The following is a 15871-nucleotide window of genomic DNA, read 5'->3' as shown; positions in this document are numbered from 1 at the left end:
TATTATAGCGGCAGAAAAAATGGCGCAGAATGCTAAACAGTCGGCAGCTAAGGAGACGTTTGTCATCAAGCCCGAGAGCACGACTCCTGCTATTGACTGGAGCCAGACGCCCCTGCTGCTGAAGAATTATGACAAGCGTACGTGACGAACATCTCGAGGACCAATTGTAGTCCAATATTTCATCCAGGTGAATTACTAGAAGGCTGACTTTACCGTAGTTCTTGTCCGAACTGGTCACTTCACTCCGATCAACCATGGCTGCTCGCCACTCAACAGAGAATTGAAGCAGTACATCAGCTCTGGTGTAATTAACCTTGACAAGCCCTCGAACCCGTCCTCCCACGAGGTTGTCGCGTGGGTGAAGCGAATCCTCCGGTATGCGCCCATCCGGTCTGCCAAAAAGATCATAGAAGTAATCAACTACTGACGGCCGGTTTAGCGTTGAGAAGACGGGACACAGCGGAACCCTCGACCCCAAAGTCACAGGCTGTCTGATTGTTTGTATCGATCGTGCTACCCGACTCGTCAAGTCCCAACAAGGTGCTGGAAAGGAATATGTCGCTGTTATTCGACTCCACGACAAACTTCCCGGTGGACAGGCCCAATTTGCGCGTGCTCTCGAAACCTTGACCGGTGCTCTCTTCCAACGTCCCCCCTTGATTTCTGCAGTCAAGCGCCAATTGCGTATCCGAACTATCCACGAAAGCAAATTGATCGAGTTCGACAATGACAGGCATCTCGGTGTTTTCTGGGTCAGCTGCGAGGCAGGGACTTACATCCGAACCTTGTGCGTACACTTGGGATTGCTGCTAGGGGTTGGAGGCCACATGCAAGAGCTTCGACGTGTGCGAAGTGGTGCCATGGACGAGACCAAGGATCTGGTTACCCTCCACGATGTTCTCGATGCCCAGTGGTTGATGGACAATCAGAGAAACGAAGCCTACCTTCGCAAGATCATCCAGCCCCTGGAGACACTCTTGGTTGGTTACAAGAGAATTGTTGTTAAGGATAGCACTGTTAATGCTATCTGCTACGGTGCTAAGCTCATGATTCCCGGTCTTCTCAGATATGGTCAGTATTGCCCATACCGTCACTCACACCCCCGGGGCCTATCACTGACTTGAACAACAGAGGCGGATATCGATGTACATGAGGAGGTTGTTCTCATCACTACGAAGGGTGAGGCCATCGCTCTTGGCATTGCCCAGATGTCAACGGTAGAGATGAGCACATGCGACCATGGTGTCGTAGCCAAGGTCAAGCGTTGCATCATGGAGCGCGACCTGTACCCGCGAAGATGGGGACTGGGCCCTACGGCTACTGAGAAGAAGAAGATGAAGGCATCCGGAAAGCTGGACAAATATGGCCGAGCTAACGAGGCAACACCAGCTGCATGGAAGTCCGAGTACAAGGACTTCAATGCCCCGCTCGAGCAGCCTGCTACCTCCGCACCTACCGCAGATGTCACCATGTCGGAAGCACCTGCTACAACCCCCGTGAAGACCGCTACTCCTGCTGAGGCTCCTGCTGCAGCAACGCCGGCAGACGACGACAGAAAAAAGCGCAAGAAGAACGATGGTGAAACAGCCGAGGAGAAGGCAGAGCGCAAGCGGTTAAAGGCAGAGAAGAAGGCGGCAAAGAAGTCAAAACGGGCTTCGATGGCGTCCGCCAAGGAGTCCGACGACTCTGAATAAATTCTCTCATGAGTGAAGTCATCTGGCACTCATCACACTAGCTTGAATGTGTGACCCTGACTCGAGGAGACCACATTGGCAATCCACCACTCATTGACGTGGCTACTTGACTAGAGCTTCAGCAGCAATGGGATACCTTGTGGTTGTCGCGACCCATTTTCCCGAACTCGGTTGGAAGCCTGGCCGAATCTTCATCGATATGCTAAGGTTTGCGCATAAACTGTGCAGCTCTACGCAACGCCAATACTGGAATCTCAACCTTGATCTGCATAATTGCATTATGGTTCTTTCCCATGTGGCGGTTCTACTGTATCATACAGTGCTTCAGTACCAAAGGATAATGGAAAAGGCGTTGCGGTTCTCATTCATGGAAGGCAATTGATCATAGGTAGATAAGAAGATTCATCTACAGCAAGTCAATGGCTTTATTCGAATCCTAATTTCCAAGTTTGTGCCTGATTTTTCATGGTTCCTATCGTCCCAAGCTGTCGAGTCACGTAGGAATAAAGAAATATTTTAATGTAGATGCTGAGCAGGTGAGTCCTGATCAGGAGCCATTTGAGCATCCCATCTACGAGACTATTACATCAGCAGAGCTGCCCCGAAGTTGGAAATATGCAACTCATGACGTAGATGTCGTGAGCTTGACCCTGACTGGTATCCATGCGACGTTGGAATCAGAGAAGTAAAACATCTCCACGACCATAGCATCATGGAGAAGTCTCATTGGGAGAGCTACGATCTAGACCAAGCATCGTCCTGTCATTCAGGCTTCATGAGCAAAATGTGGACAAGTCGAGCCTGGGTCTCTGGGATGCAGCAGCGGCAGCTGATCGCAAGTCCCATACGGGATACCGTCCATATAATTACCGGCGCCAGTAGTTCGTGGCGTCCGCCGGATGTTGAATGCTAACACAAAGAAAACCCAATGGCTCGCCCGCTAGTATTGCAACTTTGTCATGCACTTGCTTGCACCTACCTCCTGGGCTCGGCACATAATGTATAAAAATGTTTGAATCTAGAAGACTGGGTGCAGCACGAGATGGACGAGAAATAATTCTCCGCAAGCCCTTGCTGTGTCCTGTATTCTTGTAGGATGAATTGAGACTATTCCGTCGATCACTGCAGGAGGCCGTATTCCATGCAATGCCACAATAATATTTGTCCCACCTCAACGCCTAGGATTTGAGTCCAAAAGCATGAACTCATATGGAATATTATCTCAGCCCTGTTAAGAGACCCCTGCGACAAGAACACAAGGATGGATCTTCTAATTCCAGAACCATTTCAGTTCCCTAAGCTCCAGCTAGCAAACTTGGAGGTCGATTGGCTGGATAGCTCTATGTTTTCTTGACTCTCCAAAGAATGCATGTCTAGTGTGTCCTGCCTATCAACGTGTTTTGCATATGTCGTTGGGTGGATAGGATCGTTGTAAAACATGCCGATCAGAGGCGAGACGACCCAACTGGGGCCGACCGGGACTGATATCTTGCGAGTTGCAGGTTGGTTCACACGTGCGGAACTCTATCAATAGACGCGTACGCGCGAGAGCGGGAACTGCTGGATGACAAGTTGCCTCCAGGACGACCAAGACCCTTTCTTTTTTTTCTAGCGCTTGTCAAACGAATTTCGATTCACGAGTAAGCTTTACAAGCAGCGATATGAGAGTTGATGTTGACACTCTAGGTAGGCTGACCCGCAGCACCTCGATGCATTGAAGGCTACTGACCTGCGGGTATTGTCGAAACACAGATCAAGTCTGACGGGGGCAGACGAGGTAATGCGGCTCCATTGACAGGTCGGTCCAAACTGCTGAACAACCCCACGACAAACGGGAGCAATTTGAGCCATGTTTTAATCTGAGCAGGATCTGATTCCTGCTTGATTCATGCTCAGGGGGCCCCAACTCAGTAAGTGACAGCCATATCTACAGGGTTCTTCTATCCGTTGCCGGATTCCGTAGACGAACACTCCAATTATACATTTTCTATGCATCTATGCTCTGAATGGGCAAACAGAAAGTTTCAATTCCATGAGCGCCAGAAAAGCAATCCATATAATGAGTTTTCTCCCCGTGCCCTGGGCAATACGGCTGAGAGGCAGACGATCATTCTCCTTGTTTCTTCTTTCTATAATATATGCAGGTCATCACGGCAGTGTCTGTGTTACTGTATTGAAGCCACACACGTCAAGTTGTGCTGCCTTTAACCGATCTGTCAGACTTTATCACTCCCCATCCTTCGTCCCATCGTTATAGTGCTTCCTTTCCAGCTGTCTTCGAATACTAGAAATCAGCTGTCTCTCAGCATGAGACGAACCTAGTTGTTACAATTCAGTAATAGCTGTTTATTTAATCGGTCCCGGAAAGTTGGTTTGTTGTCTTGCCAACTTTGAGGAAGCTTCAAGCTAGTCAACTCAACTCAACTCGATTGGAGTTCTTGTACAAGCTGCAAGTCCGGGCAAGTCAACTCGACTCGGACATCGCCCATCATGAAGCTGTTACTCTCTGTGCTCGCGGCCACTGGACTGCTCTGGGCGCAGGCATGTCTCGCGGCACCGACGAAGGGCAACCACTTCTGGGAACGAGCAACCAATGCCCCCACCATCTCAAGAGACTTTCCTGATCCTTCCATCCTCAAAGCCAAAGATGGAAGCTGGTATGCCTTTGGGACCACGAGCAATGGCAAGCAAGTACAAGTCGCCACCGCGCTGTATGCGGAAGGGCCGTGGTCGTATCTCGACACCGATGCCCTCCCCGATCCGGGCAACTGGACCACTGGCTCCAACACTTGGGCGCCTGACGTTCGTCAGATGGAAGACGATACGTACGTCATGTATTATTCAGGTGAAGTGGCATCCAACCCGGCATTCCACTGCGTGGGCACAGCGACCTCGGAGGGCATCTTGGGTCCTTACAAACCGTCATCCGAACCCTTCGCCTGCGACCTCAGCATAGGAGGTCAGATTGATCCGTCTGGTTTCCGAGACCATGACGGCACGCAGTACGTCGTGTACAAGGTGGACGGGAACAGCATCGGACACGGCGGGTCTTGCAATAACGACGTTTCACCGTTCCTTCCCACGCCGCTCCTGCTGCAGGAAGTCGACGAAGACGGTATCACCAAGGTTGGTGACCCGATTCAGTTGCTGGATCGTACCGATGCCGACGGTCCCCTGGTTGAGGCTCCGGCGCTGCTGCGCCATGACAATGGGGTGTACACGCTATTCTTCAGCAGTGGGTGCTTCACCGAGCCGACGTACAACATCAACTACGCCACGGCGCATAACATCAAGGGCCCGTATACCCGGAGCTCAACCCCTCTGGTGAGGTCCGACGATTCCTTCGGGTTGACTGCGCCCGGTGGCGCGACGCCGACGGCCGACGGCGACATGATTGTATTTCATGCTGATTGTTCTGCGGGGCGGTGTTTATTCGAGAGCAAGATCGATATCATGGGCGATGACGTTGTGCTCGATGGCGTGGATGGTATCGGCAGCTAGCTCATGACGGCCCGCACGAGAAGCGCCTTGAGCCGGACGATGGAATGTAACCCCGAGTGCAACTCGCCCTTGTGATGACATAACCAGTGAATAATGGACATGGAATTCTCGCGCTTACGGCTGCACATAAACATTAAGAAGACGACAAGCATTGGCCGGCGCTTTTGGGGGATGGATGTATGGCTTCTGCCAATAAACTGGATGGGAAGGATGGTATTCGGAACTAGCGTTTCGGTCGCCCATTCGTTTGGGACTCACTCTCGCTAGACATCGGGTATATCGGGAAGGAAATCGCACCCAGGCCGATCTGTGCATAGACCATATTTCTAATAAATGCTTCAAAGAGAAGGGTCGCAACTTGGACAAGGCCCTCGAATGAATTAAATGCCAAATGCATCGTCGTGCCATGTTATTCATGCCTTCCTCCCTTTCCTTCAGCTTGTCTGCGTTTTGGGCTCGAAGAACAAGCTCATTCAAGTTGAATCCTCATGAGGCTTCGCTTCAATGCAAAAGATCCTTTGCGTCTCGCCGGCGTATGGGTTGAAACCAGAGATGCACCTGCGTCCGTGTCTGCGTCTGAGAGGGGAATGATCGTTCCCGACGTACGAGTCGAATGTTTGCTTGGCCTCGAATGCTACGCTTCCGATCATGGATGAAACCTACAAGGTGGTTGCCATTCACAGGTGATTCGGCGTCTTCGCAATTCCAACTTGGTGGTCAGATCGCTGGAGACACAGCACTAAGCCAAAATGAGCGGTTGTCCAAGCTTCTCGACACTGAGTGGTCTAAAAATAAGCGCCGACATCTGCCTGCACCCTGCACCCTGCTATCACCATCACATCGTCATGCCTGAGGAAACCCACACCCCTGTCGAGGTCAAGATTGGGATTTCTTGTGTTTCCCAGAGGCGAAAGATTCGACAGGGCTGACCAGGTTCGTCGTACAATCTTTGAATTCTGTGGCTGATGATCCCCTTGGGCCCGTGTTTTCGCGAAGCTTTGGGAAGTGCTCCGAGATCCTCACCCAGCTCCTCCCTCTAATACCACAGCAGAGTCGAGAGAATGATCAACAAAGGAATGTAAGGGGTTACTCTAGAGTACTATCCGGCTGTACAGCACCGCGGCTATATCTCCAGTATCTCGTACCAGCGATGGTCTGCTGCAGCTCCCAGGCGGAGGATTTTCGTCTATTGGTCGAGTGCTGCATGTCGAACAACCAGGGTAGGTGGCCTGGTTGGATGCACAATACACGCTTCTCTCGACACTATGTCACGGGGCTCAGCGACTGCTTATTGTTCTGGACTCTCAGATCCCCGCCCAGCCAGCCGCCTGTGACCCAACTGCCGACCCATTTTAAGACCTGCGGGGTTCATTCACAGGCGCTTGAAGATGACTGAAAGCTGCCCAAGCCTCTATCTTGTTGACCAACCAGGTCGCAGTCCACGACCACTTTTCCCTTCCCAAGAAATCCAACCTGGCTTCTCTTCCTGTTAGGGAAGTCGTAGATTGCCCTTTTTACGCCAGATATCCGATTTATCGGAAATTTCTTCGATAGACTGGGCGGCAGGATATTGTTATGCTTATGTATGCTACCATCCCATCGAGCTACGCTCTACTCTATGTGATGAAGAATGTGGGAGCATAAGCGTGCTACGTACACGCAGTGCAAGGCAGGACTCGTCTCATGGACATGCCTGCACAAGGTGCAGCTACCCTCAACGCTCGACCGACTGTATATACCGGTAAGTCCCAAAAGTCGAACTTCGCATCCCTCCGACCGTTGTTCTATCTTTGGCGGTATTTCTTTTCAATAGTTATTTCCTTTCTCGAGGCATAGACTTCCCAGCAGGCTGGCAGTTGACAGTTCATGAGTTCCCTCGCGTCGTAGTCATTCCATTTTCTCTTCAGTTCGCTCCCTTAATACTATATTTTGGCCTTATCCGACCCACTGAGGACCATTGACTCTCTATCAATTTCAGTTCTCCCGGCAAGATGGCAGCTCTGTCACTCATACTCTTATTTGCCTTGTTTAGACAACATATCGTGGCATTGCAGGTCACACCAAACTCTCCTTGTGCTTCCTTCTGTCTGGACTCAAATGACCTCGACTTCTCGGACCCCAAGTCATCCAACACGGAGAATAAGGATATTACTTGTTATGATGACGAGTACAAGACATCGCCAGCGGGGCAAAAGTTTCAGAGGTGCATGAGCTGTCTTCAAGACAGCACCTTCGCTCAGGGCAGTGAGAACGACCAGTCCTGGTTTCTGTGTAAGTTGGTCCAATTCTGTCAATGAGATATCTCTAACCATCTGTCAAGACAATCTCAGATACACATTTGACTACTGCGTCTTTGGCTATCCCAACGCCAGCGGAGTGGCGTCAACACCGTGTTCGACATCAACTGCGTGTGGAGGCCTTGAGACGGCCTTGACCAGTGATAATCTCGATGCCAATGGACTGGCCCCGTACGGTTACTGTGCCGCAGACGGTGGTGCTATGAAAGGCCCGTCGGTCTCGAAATGCGTGGCCTGTGTGGCCGCATTGGATGGCCAAGATTACTTGGCCAACTGTTCGTAGACCTCATTGAAACAAAGCCCGGCCCATGACTAACATGAATGGCAGTCATAATTGCTCTCGACACAGGGTGTCAGCAACAACCTATGGTCGGCACAGTTGTAGGACTGAACGACACTATCTTCTCCACGACCACGATTGCCGCGGCGGATCCCACAACCTCAGCAGCAGCTTCCAGCAATCAGCCAGTACTATCAACCTCGACAATAGCTGGATTAGTCGTCGGCATTATAGCTCTGGTTGTCAGCGTTGGTGCTGTCTTGTTCATCCGCCACCGGAAGCGGCGCAACCGACGTTTGCGTCTCGAGGGCACACCTAACCTCAGTGGCTCAAAGCGCAGCAATCACCGACCTGCGTCCTCCCTTTCCTTCCGCTGCCAGACGCATCTGTCGCCTCGATCTCCGCAATTCTTCCCAAATGTCTCTGAGTCATCCATCCCAGAAGAGAAGCCCTATGTTGTCTCCAGTGCAGCACCGGGTTCCAACCCCGTGTCACCGGAGTCGCCAGTCTCGCGGCATTTCATGTGGTCGGGAAAGCCAGGCTTTCGATCCAAGCGCACGTACCGCGGCGGCGATTCCAACGGCCTACCATTGCACAACATTGCGACCTCAATACCGCAAATTCCCGGTCATGTGTATTCACCCAAGGGAGGCGCCAGAGGCTACTCGCCCACGGACGACATGGTCACTCCAGCAAGCACGACCAGCACCAAGAGCACGGCGCAACTATTGCCGATGAAACCGTATAGTCCCGCAGAGTACGGTGTTATCGCACCACGAATTGGGCGTGGTGACAGTGCCGGTGCTGATGCAACGTACACCAGTCCCACCTCGGGGTCAACGGCTAGCCCCCTACTCAGTCGAACATGGGATCAGAGAGCGCCGACGTGGGACAAGCCGCTCCCGCACCGTGTCTCAAACCGGCCGAGCTCTAGCGTAGTGTCTACTATGCTCGGCTTGGGTGGCAAGGAGAAGAGCGTCAGCAATACGGGGAGTCCTGTTGAGTCTAAGAAGATTAGCACTAGTTTTCCTGCTCCACCACCACCTAAATCATGATGTAGGCTGAGGCACATGCACATTGATTATTACTCTCGGGGAAAGATGAGCCCACGGTAAAACCATGGAACGTATTTTTTTCTTCGGGAGTTTTTGGTTTGCTTTGGGTGGCCAGGGCGTCGAGGTCTCCAGGTGTCTGTCTGGTTTGCATTCAGGGACTGCTGTCTTGGCTTGTCTGGGTCTGTACATACTACCGCTTAGCAGAGCTGTTGTATTTCATATTGGATTAGGATACCCTGTATTGACAAGAAGCCTGCTGGATAAGTTAGTCGTTTCAATTTGCTAAAACCCGTGGTACACCCAGGTGAGACCGAGATGTGGTGCTTTCTTGACTTCTAAGATATATCAACGTGGCTCATCACAGCATCCTTTATGTTGTTTCCAAATGTTGTTTCCGTGATGGAGGCTATGTCTACGTGGGCTTTTATTCTACTAGCAGCCCTAAGTTAAACTTGAGAAAAGACTGTCATACACCATCGAGTTAAGTTCCCACATCTTGAAACCAGATGATATTTTGTGTTGTGGTATTCGACGAAGCGGTCACACGGCTGTAGCCCCAAGCCGACAGGCTAGGCACCGACCACATCGTGTTTTCTTGAAGACATGGTGTTACTCGAGTGAACGAGGTTTTCTTATACCTCATTTCGTCGTGTTTGGCTTTCGCCGGAATGTGGTTTCCCTGAAACAAACTTTCTTCTCTCCTTGTCCCATATCGTTGCTACCACAGTGAAATCGGTAGCTACTTCAGCTAATTCATCCGATAAAGGCAGTAACATCTTGTCTAGATGAAACGACATTTTTACTCGATCAGGCGGTCCCACAGAAGCTGTCAGGTCACAAGTCTGTTTTTGGCCCGAGACACTGGAGGAATAGCCCGCCAACACAGTTTCGGCTCGTCTCGAAAAGATATCTTCTAGACTAGGATTATGACATGTCAAGGAGTTCCTAGCAGGCTCGAAATAGGATCAATCATGTCGCCTCGTGGTCTTACGGTGTCTCGGACAATAGCAGATATCAGCTGTGCTGGATCTGGGTCTCAAGCGACATCGCAGTTCGGACCCGTCTACTCGTTGAAGTGGGGAGTCCAGAATGGAGGAGGTAAAATCTCACTTGAGCTCACTTGAGGTAGGCTGTCCTTACCCATGTGTGCCTTCAATTCGTGTTTTGCTAATGAGGTGTTGCAGGGCTAGTTGGGATAGCGCTGTTTTGTTTTGAAGGAAATGGCTTCTCGATCCTTTCACGCTCTACTTGAATCAGTTGCGTGTAGCACAGGCGAGGAGGCTAGTTTGAGGCAAACTGCATCACGAAGGTTGGGCCCCACCATGAAAGGGAGCGATGCTCTGTTTGTTGTTCCTTCCGTAATGTTCCACGGCTATGTGCATTTACAATCTTTTGCGTCGTTTGCCACTAATTTGTCGGTAATGATATAATCGTGGCAAGGCTTCAAGTTGAGCAATCGACAATCTCTGGTGGAGAAGCAACACCTCGGAACGTTGATATAAGGTCGCGTTGGTCGAGTGACTTTTTCTAGTGTCACTACCTCTCATCGCCATCTCGAGAACTATCTGACCAGGTCCTTCTTGAGACAACTCAACATCGAGATCCACCATGCAAGCCATTTCACTCATCGCCGGTCTGCTTCTCGGCGGCCTTGCTGCTGCGGCGCCATCAACCCAAACAACAGAAGCTCCTACCATCGTCGACCACTGGGTCGTCTCCAAAGTTGTGCGCACTCACTCGGAAGACCTCACGAACTGCAACTGGGACTTTCATGTCAGCCAGTCTTCAGTCAAGAATGACGTAGTCTGCACCTTCACCGTCACGGCCCAGGCAGGAAAGGACTGCCGCGTCGCCCCTTTCGCCAACATCGAGTGTTCTGGCGACAGCGCGTTCCAAGTCAATGCCGGACACGACGACGGAGGATTCATCGTCTTAGTGTTGGTAAATACCTTTGAGAATGCCTTGGCTTATTACGGCTACGATGATGCCGAGCTTGACGAGTCTCCCAAAAAGGAGATCAATAAACAAAAACAGCCTGCTACCTTGATCGAGTCCAAGAAGACCACGAGTCTGGGACTTGCTCAGCGGGCTGAAGTACTGGGTACTTGGACCATCGAGAACCTCTTCAGATGTAATGATGGCCATCCCTTGAGGGTACCACGCACACGCTGACCGCATAATTACTGCCAACAGTTGTTGACCCGTCGGACAACTCCATCAAAATGGAATTTTATCTTGTCGAAGATGGAATTACTTGCCGACTCAACTTGCAACCACCGACGGGCATGGACGCCAAGACCTGGGCCTGGTCTGCTCAGAAATGCGAGAACAACGACTACACCGTCTCATGGGGCTTCGACGAAATTCATGACGCTGGAATTATGACCCTCGTATCGTGAGTTGTCCCTCTGAGCCAAGTCGATTCGCTCGGGCTTCCAGCTGCTAACTAAATTGTATTTAGTCCTGAGAAAGACAGGGATGCCTTCTTTGGATGGAGAGACATTAGCAAGATTTCGTATCTAGGAAATGCAGGGCCAAATCCAGTCTATGGGTGTATGTGCGGATAAGACAAGTAGCCTATCTGGTTAGAGGTTGTACATCCGGGGTTGATCACAAATGGTACTTTTGTGTGGCAAGTTTCCCGGGGCACTTGTGGAAGTAAAAAACATCACTGGTCACGTAGAAAGTAATTGATGCTGGCTTAGACCACCGTCAAGGAAACTGCTCACGTTGAATAACTAATATATTTCATACTGATTTGCTCAACACCAATTGAATTATTATTCCCCGTAAACATTATATATCATGTTATGTAAGCTACAGAAGCACAATGGAACATATCATATTGAGGGCACACCCGATGTAACGTATTGGAAATGCTAACTTGACTCATCGAGTCGGCGCGCTTTAGCTCAACCAGAGTCTGGTCAATCACTCCTATCTCTGGTCTCCACGGAACCTCCATGAGGTGAAACGCCACACCTGTGAAATACGGCCTCCGCAGTCCGTCTTTTCCTCTCTGTCTGATCAACCTGACAACCCAGTCACTGTTCAAATTGCATTGCGGTGATAGCATAAACAACCCTACGATGCTTTATGTTAGATCTCTAGTGGGCCCTTTTGCTCATGCTTACATATGGAACGGGCCTTGCTTCCTCTATCGCCTAGGATGCTCCCTATTAATGATCGGATCGTGAAGTCCTTCCCATCGGCCCACTTACCCTTCGTCGCCCACCGGATAAGTCAGTACCTTACCCCATGGCGCGCACGACCTTTAGGTTGTAGAAATAATCCGTATTTAACAACCGTACTTTCATCAGACAGTCCAACTGCAGTTCAAGCGGTAGTGGTTTAGTGGTAAAATCCATCGTTGCCATCGATGGGCCCCGCGTTCGATTCGCGGCTACCGCAAGTATCATTTATTTTGCCTCCACAAAAGTTTTGATCGGGCCTTTGTGACATGAGGATGTTGTGCCTCATGTCAGATCTAAGTGCATAATTCATGTAATCCATTTGGCATTGTGAGATACTGAAGTGTATTAGCCAGTGTTACTGCGGTAGCTGCTGAACATCAGGTAACCGAACGCCGTAAAGTCGACTGGACGTCATCAGCATGCAGTCTCCATTTGATCTTTAGACCCCTCCAACGTCTTAGAGATTACGTTCAAGAAAAGTGCAAAGTGCAAAGTGCCCCTGAATCACACAGAGAGCGCATTGCCTCGTTAGAAGTGCTTGTCCTTCGCAGCTCATGGTCGACTGACATAATCTGAGTTGTCCACTGGCGGGAGCAGGTAGTTTGTTTAAGGTTATCGTGAAACGGCATTAGGTCTATAAGGTCCTGCTATCGTGTATATCCAACTGGCCACTCTTCACATTTCCATATCGCACCGCTCAATGGAGATCTGCATCAAGCAATGTACCGCAGACTTGGATGCTTTACTCTTCACAAATACGGGACGAGGAAGACATGGATAGATGGGATGAGAAATGTTCGAAATTTTGATTTTATATTCCAGGATTATGACCCTCACCGTGAAGTCGTGACAAGGAAAACACAGCTACACAAGCATCCTTTCAATCAACATATGGTGGCGGGGAGATCGGGCTGGGTGTTCACTCCCGCTCGAACAGGTGAGACTGGAGCGCGACTCCACGATGGGCTTTCACCGAGTCCGGGACCGCAGATCATCCGTCACACCCCCAAACCCCGCCAACTTTGATTGTGCGACCCTCTTCTCTAATCTTCCCGCCCCTGTCCTGGTATCAATCTTGTCGTCCTCCTAGAAACAGCCTGTGTTTCAACAGGCACGTTCTGCAAGGAGCAAGCTCTGATCGAACCAACCCCTCGGCCCCCGAGCGAGGATCACTAAAAATTATTCACCAGAAACCCCAAGCCTCCTGGGCTTCCACCGAAATTCACCTATTTTCCTTCGCCCTGCAGCCAGAAAATACATCGCGTTTGTTTGATGAATCTGAGAAAAATACAAAGGTTAAGCCGAGACAACATATATGGACAGACCCGGCAAGAGAATAGCGGAAAAGATTCGAGGTATTATCGCACGCAGCAGCAGGTGCAAATTGAAATGTGACACTGGAGGAAGCCGAGCGGATTGGCCCCCTCCAACAAAGTTGCGCAACGTAAAAATCAAAGGTACGATCCGCTGTGCCAGACACGCATGATCGAATGCCAAAATAAGGTATCGTCATGCAGTTTCGTGGCTGATACATTGGTGGGTTTGGGGTGGACAAGAACCGAAATCAGGTCTCGCCTGTCCGGGAGAGGGGCGGAGGGGGCGAAGGTGTTGTGTGGGAGTTGATCAAGATGAGAATCTCGAGAGAGTTGGAGGAGTGTGAGCCAAAGACAAGAGGTATAAAGTCCCGCAACGCCGATCGATGTGAACAACTAATGGTATCGCAGCAAACCAAGTCCCAAGATGTATATACGCCGTTCGTTCTCCAAACCGCACGGACGCACTCCAATAGCGCCTCGCGCTGAGAATTGTGAAAGTGATAAGATAAGCCATCCGGCTAACATCATTGCTGAATGTGCTCGGGCGACATGCTGGCGTGGTCCATGCTGTCGAACTGCACCAGCTGGTTCATGTCCATGTCTCCTTGGTTGGAATCCACGTAAGCGGGAGAGTGAGGGTGCATTGGGATATTGATGGTGTGCTTCGAGTACATCTCGTTCAAGCTGTGGCCATCCTCTGACATAGCAGATTCACCCATGGGGTAAATGTCAGCGGAAGCACTGCGCATCATGCCCATAGGCGGAGACTGCTCAACAATGGCAGGGTCACCGTGGCCAAAGGGCAGAGGCGAAACCGATTGCGGTCCCATGTTCGCGGGCATGGGTGAGAGGAATGTGCTACTATATGGGGTGTTGTAACTGGAAGCGGGAAGCGGTGTGCTCTCGGGTCCTTGGGAAAAGTAATTGGGGCTCGAGTACTCGGACGGAGCAGTGGTGGCAGCAGAGAGGGGGTATTGTCGGAAATCCATCCCGAAGCCAGCCTGTGTATCAATACGAAGATTGGGTCCCACAGGGCTGAGCTGATGAGGTTGCTGGGGAACTGGCGAGAAAATGGCAGGGCTGTGAGGATGTCCCTGCGTCTCGCCAGGATGTTGGATGTAGAACGAGGGCATCGGGTTCTGGAACATGGAGAAATCGACAGGCATGGGAACGGATCTGCTGCGCTGCCTCTTGTGACCCTGACCGCGCATGCTAGCATGGGCTGGGTTGACGCCCCATTGCGATTCCTGGAACATGCCAACATGAGACTGCGCAAAGTTGGGTTGCGACGAAGGACGGCCAGTGGGAGAGACTGGGGCCGACACAGACAAGGCGTGTCCCTGGTCAATGTAGGGGTTGGGGTTGGGCATATGGCGGTTCATGAACGATTCGAGGGACACCAACTTGGCTAGTTGGCCGCTGAGGACCTTGGGATTGCCACCGAGATGATGGACGAAGCAGTTGGAGGCCTGCTGGTCCTCCGTGAAGTCACCACACTGGAAGAAGCCGTTGGAGTTGGGAGACGAGTCCATGAAGAAGCTTGGCGGTCGGTTCAGCTCAATGACAATACCACCCAGCTTGTTGGCGTCGCCCTCGGGGTTTTCGAGGTAGACGTTTTTGATCGAGTTGAAGTTGTACTCAATCTTGTAACCGGCCTGGTCGTTGTTAATGTAATACGTCATTGTGCACTTCTCGGGCGAGTAGAAGATGATGAGATCCATGGTATTTTGCCCAACACGAGTCCACTTGCCAATGCTCAGGGAACGACAAGTCAAATGGTGGATGAGGACTTTGCCCTGTCCGCTCTGGTCACCGCCGAGCATCATGGATGAACCGTAGGGAACCAGACCGGTGCGGCCAAGGAACGTGCCTCCTAATCCCTTGCCTGACTCCATCGCCTGCATGGCGAGGTATTGTCGCATGGATTCAGGGATGGAATCAATGTCTTCGCCTGCTTCGATGTTCTTCTTTGCCATTAACTTAATCTTCGCGCGTCTATCCCATGGGCAATTAGTATAAGCACCATTCGACTCACGCGTCAATTCACATACCGGTTCTGGAACCAGATCTGAACAGACCTCTCCGTCATGTTGATCTCTTCGGCGATTCTTTCTCGAACATTTGCTGTGGGCGTGGGGTTCTTGTTAAATTCTAATTCTAGCGTTGACAGCTGATCCTGAGTGGCACGTTGGCGCTTCTGGTTCTTCTGCTGCTGGGTCAGGGTGCTCTTTCGTGGTGGCCTCCTCGAGGCGCTTTGACTGTTGGAGGTAGCCGAAGACGGCGAGGGAGACTGGCTGTTCTTGACGGCTACATTCGAGTTGGGTGCCGGGGTGGTAATGACATCCAAGCTCGACTGGTTGGGCTCCGGGCCAGTTGCAGCCGCCCGTGGCGACTGTTCGGTCTTGATGCAGTCCATGGTCGTCGCTTCGCAGCTTCGAACGCAAGGTATAGCTAATAGTGAGATTGGGAGATGCGTGAAGTTGGCACACAATGCAGATGAGCGGGCAACGGGCGCCGATATCGTACTACGACGC

General features: G+C 51.1%; 5 protein-coding genes and 1 non-coding gene across 6 annotated transcripts; 5 read left to right on the top strand and 1 right to left on the bottom strand.

Annotated features, from left to right (window-relative positions):
• Positions 1 to 19: 19 nt before the first annotated feature.
• BCR38DRAFT_329619 (pseudouridine synthase) lies at positions 20 to 1694 on the top strand (the record flags this gene model as incomplete). Its single annotated transcript, XM_040854896.1, has 4 exons — positions 20 to 137; positions 219 to 375; positions 440 to 1071; positions 1132 to 1694. The coding sequence occupies 4 exons, from the start codon at positions 20 to 22 to the stop codon at positions 1692 to 1694; spliced, it is 1470 nt and encodes a 489-aa protein (XP_040721100.1).
• Positions 1695 to 4292: 2598 nt separating this feature from the next.
• Positions 4293 to 5174, top strand: BCR38DRAFT_311705 (glycosyl hydrolase family 43 protein; the record flags this gene model as incomplete). Its single annotated transcript, XM_040854660.1, has 1 exon — positions 4293 to 5174. A coding segment is annotated over one exon (882 nt), but the record flags the coding sequence as incomplete, so codon positions are not given.
• Positions 5175 to 7186: 2012 nt separating this feature from the next.
• Positions 7187 to 8827, top strand: BCR38DRAFT_329370 (uncharacterized protein; the record flags this gene model as incomplete). Its single annotated transcript, XM_040854876.1, has 3 exons — positions 7187 to 7466; positions 7516 to 7767; positions 7821 to 8827. 3 exons carry the CDS (start codon positions 7187 to 7189, stop codon positions 8825 to 8827), a joined length of 1539 nt encoding a protein of 512 aa, XP_040721098.1.
• A 1548-nt stretch (positions 8828 to 10375) lies between these two features.
• On the top strand, positions 10376 to 11394 carry BCR38DRAFT_519881 (uncharacterized protein; the record flags this gene model as incomplete). The annotated part of the gene is made up of 3 exons (XM_040865151.1): positions 10376 to 10958; positions 11021 to 11222; positions 11289 to 11394. The coding sequence occupies exons 1-3, from the start codon at positions 10436 to 10438 to the stop codon at positions 11392 to 11394; spliced, it is 831 nt and encodes a 276-aa protein (XP_040721097.1). The 5' UTR covers positions 10376 to 10435.
• A 773-nt stretch (positions 11395 to 12167) lies between these two features.
• BCR38DRAFT_t34 lies at positions 12168 to 12238 on the top strand. The gene has a single exon. It is a non-coding gene; the product is annotated as a tRNA-Gly (tRNA).
• Positions 12239 to 13861: 1623 nt separating this feature from the next.
• Positions 13862 to 15753, bottom strand: BCR38DRAFT_329819 (uncharacterized protein; the record flags this gene model as incomplete). Its single annotated transcript, XM_040854907.1, has 2 exons — positions 13862 to 15332; positions 15389 to 15753. The coding sequence occupies 2 exons, from the start codon at positions 15751 to 15753 to the stop codon at positions 13862 to 13864; spliced, it is 1836 nt and encodes a 611-aa protein (XP_040721096.1).
• Positions 15754 to 15871: the final 118 nt, after the last annotated feature.

Source organism: Pseudomassariella vexata (assembly GCF_002105095.1).
Source record: "Pseudomassariella vexata strain CBS 129021 chromosome Unknown BCR38scaffold_1, whole genome shotgun sequence".
Classification (NCBI taxonomy): Eukaryota; Fungi; Ascomycota; class Sordariomycetes; order Amphisphaeriales; family Pseudomassariaceae; genus Pseudomassariella; species Pseudomassariella vexata.
Note: the sequence above shows the minus strand (reverse complement) of the source record. Positions and strands in the feature narration are given on the sequence as shown.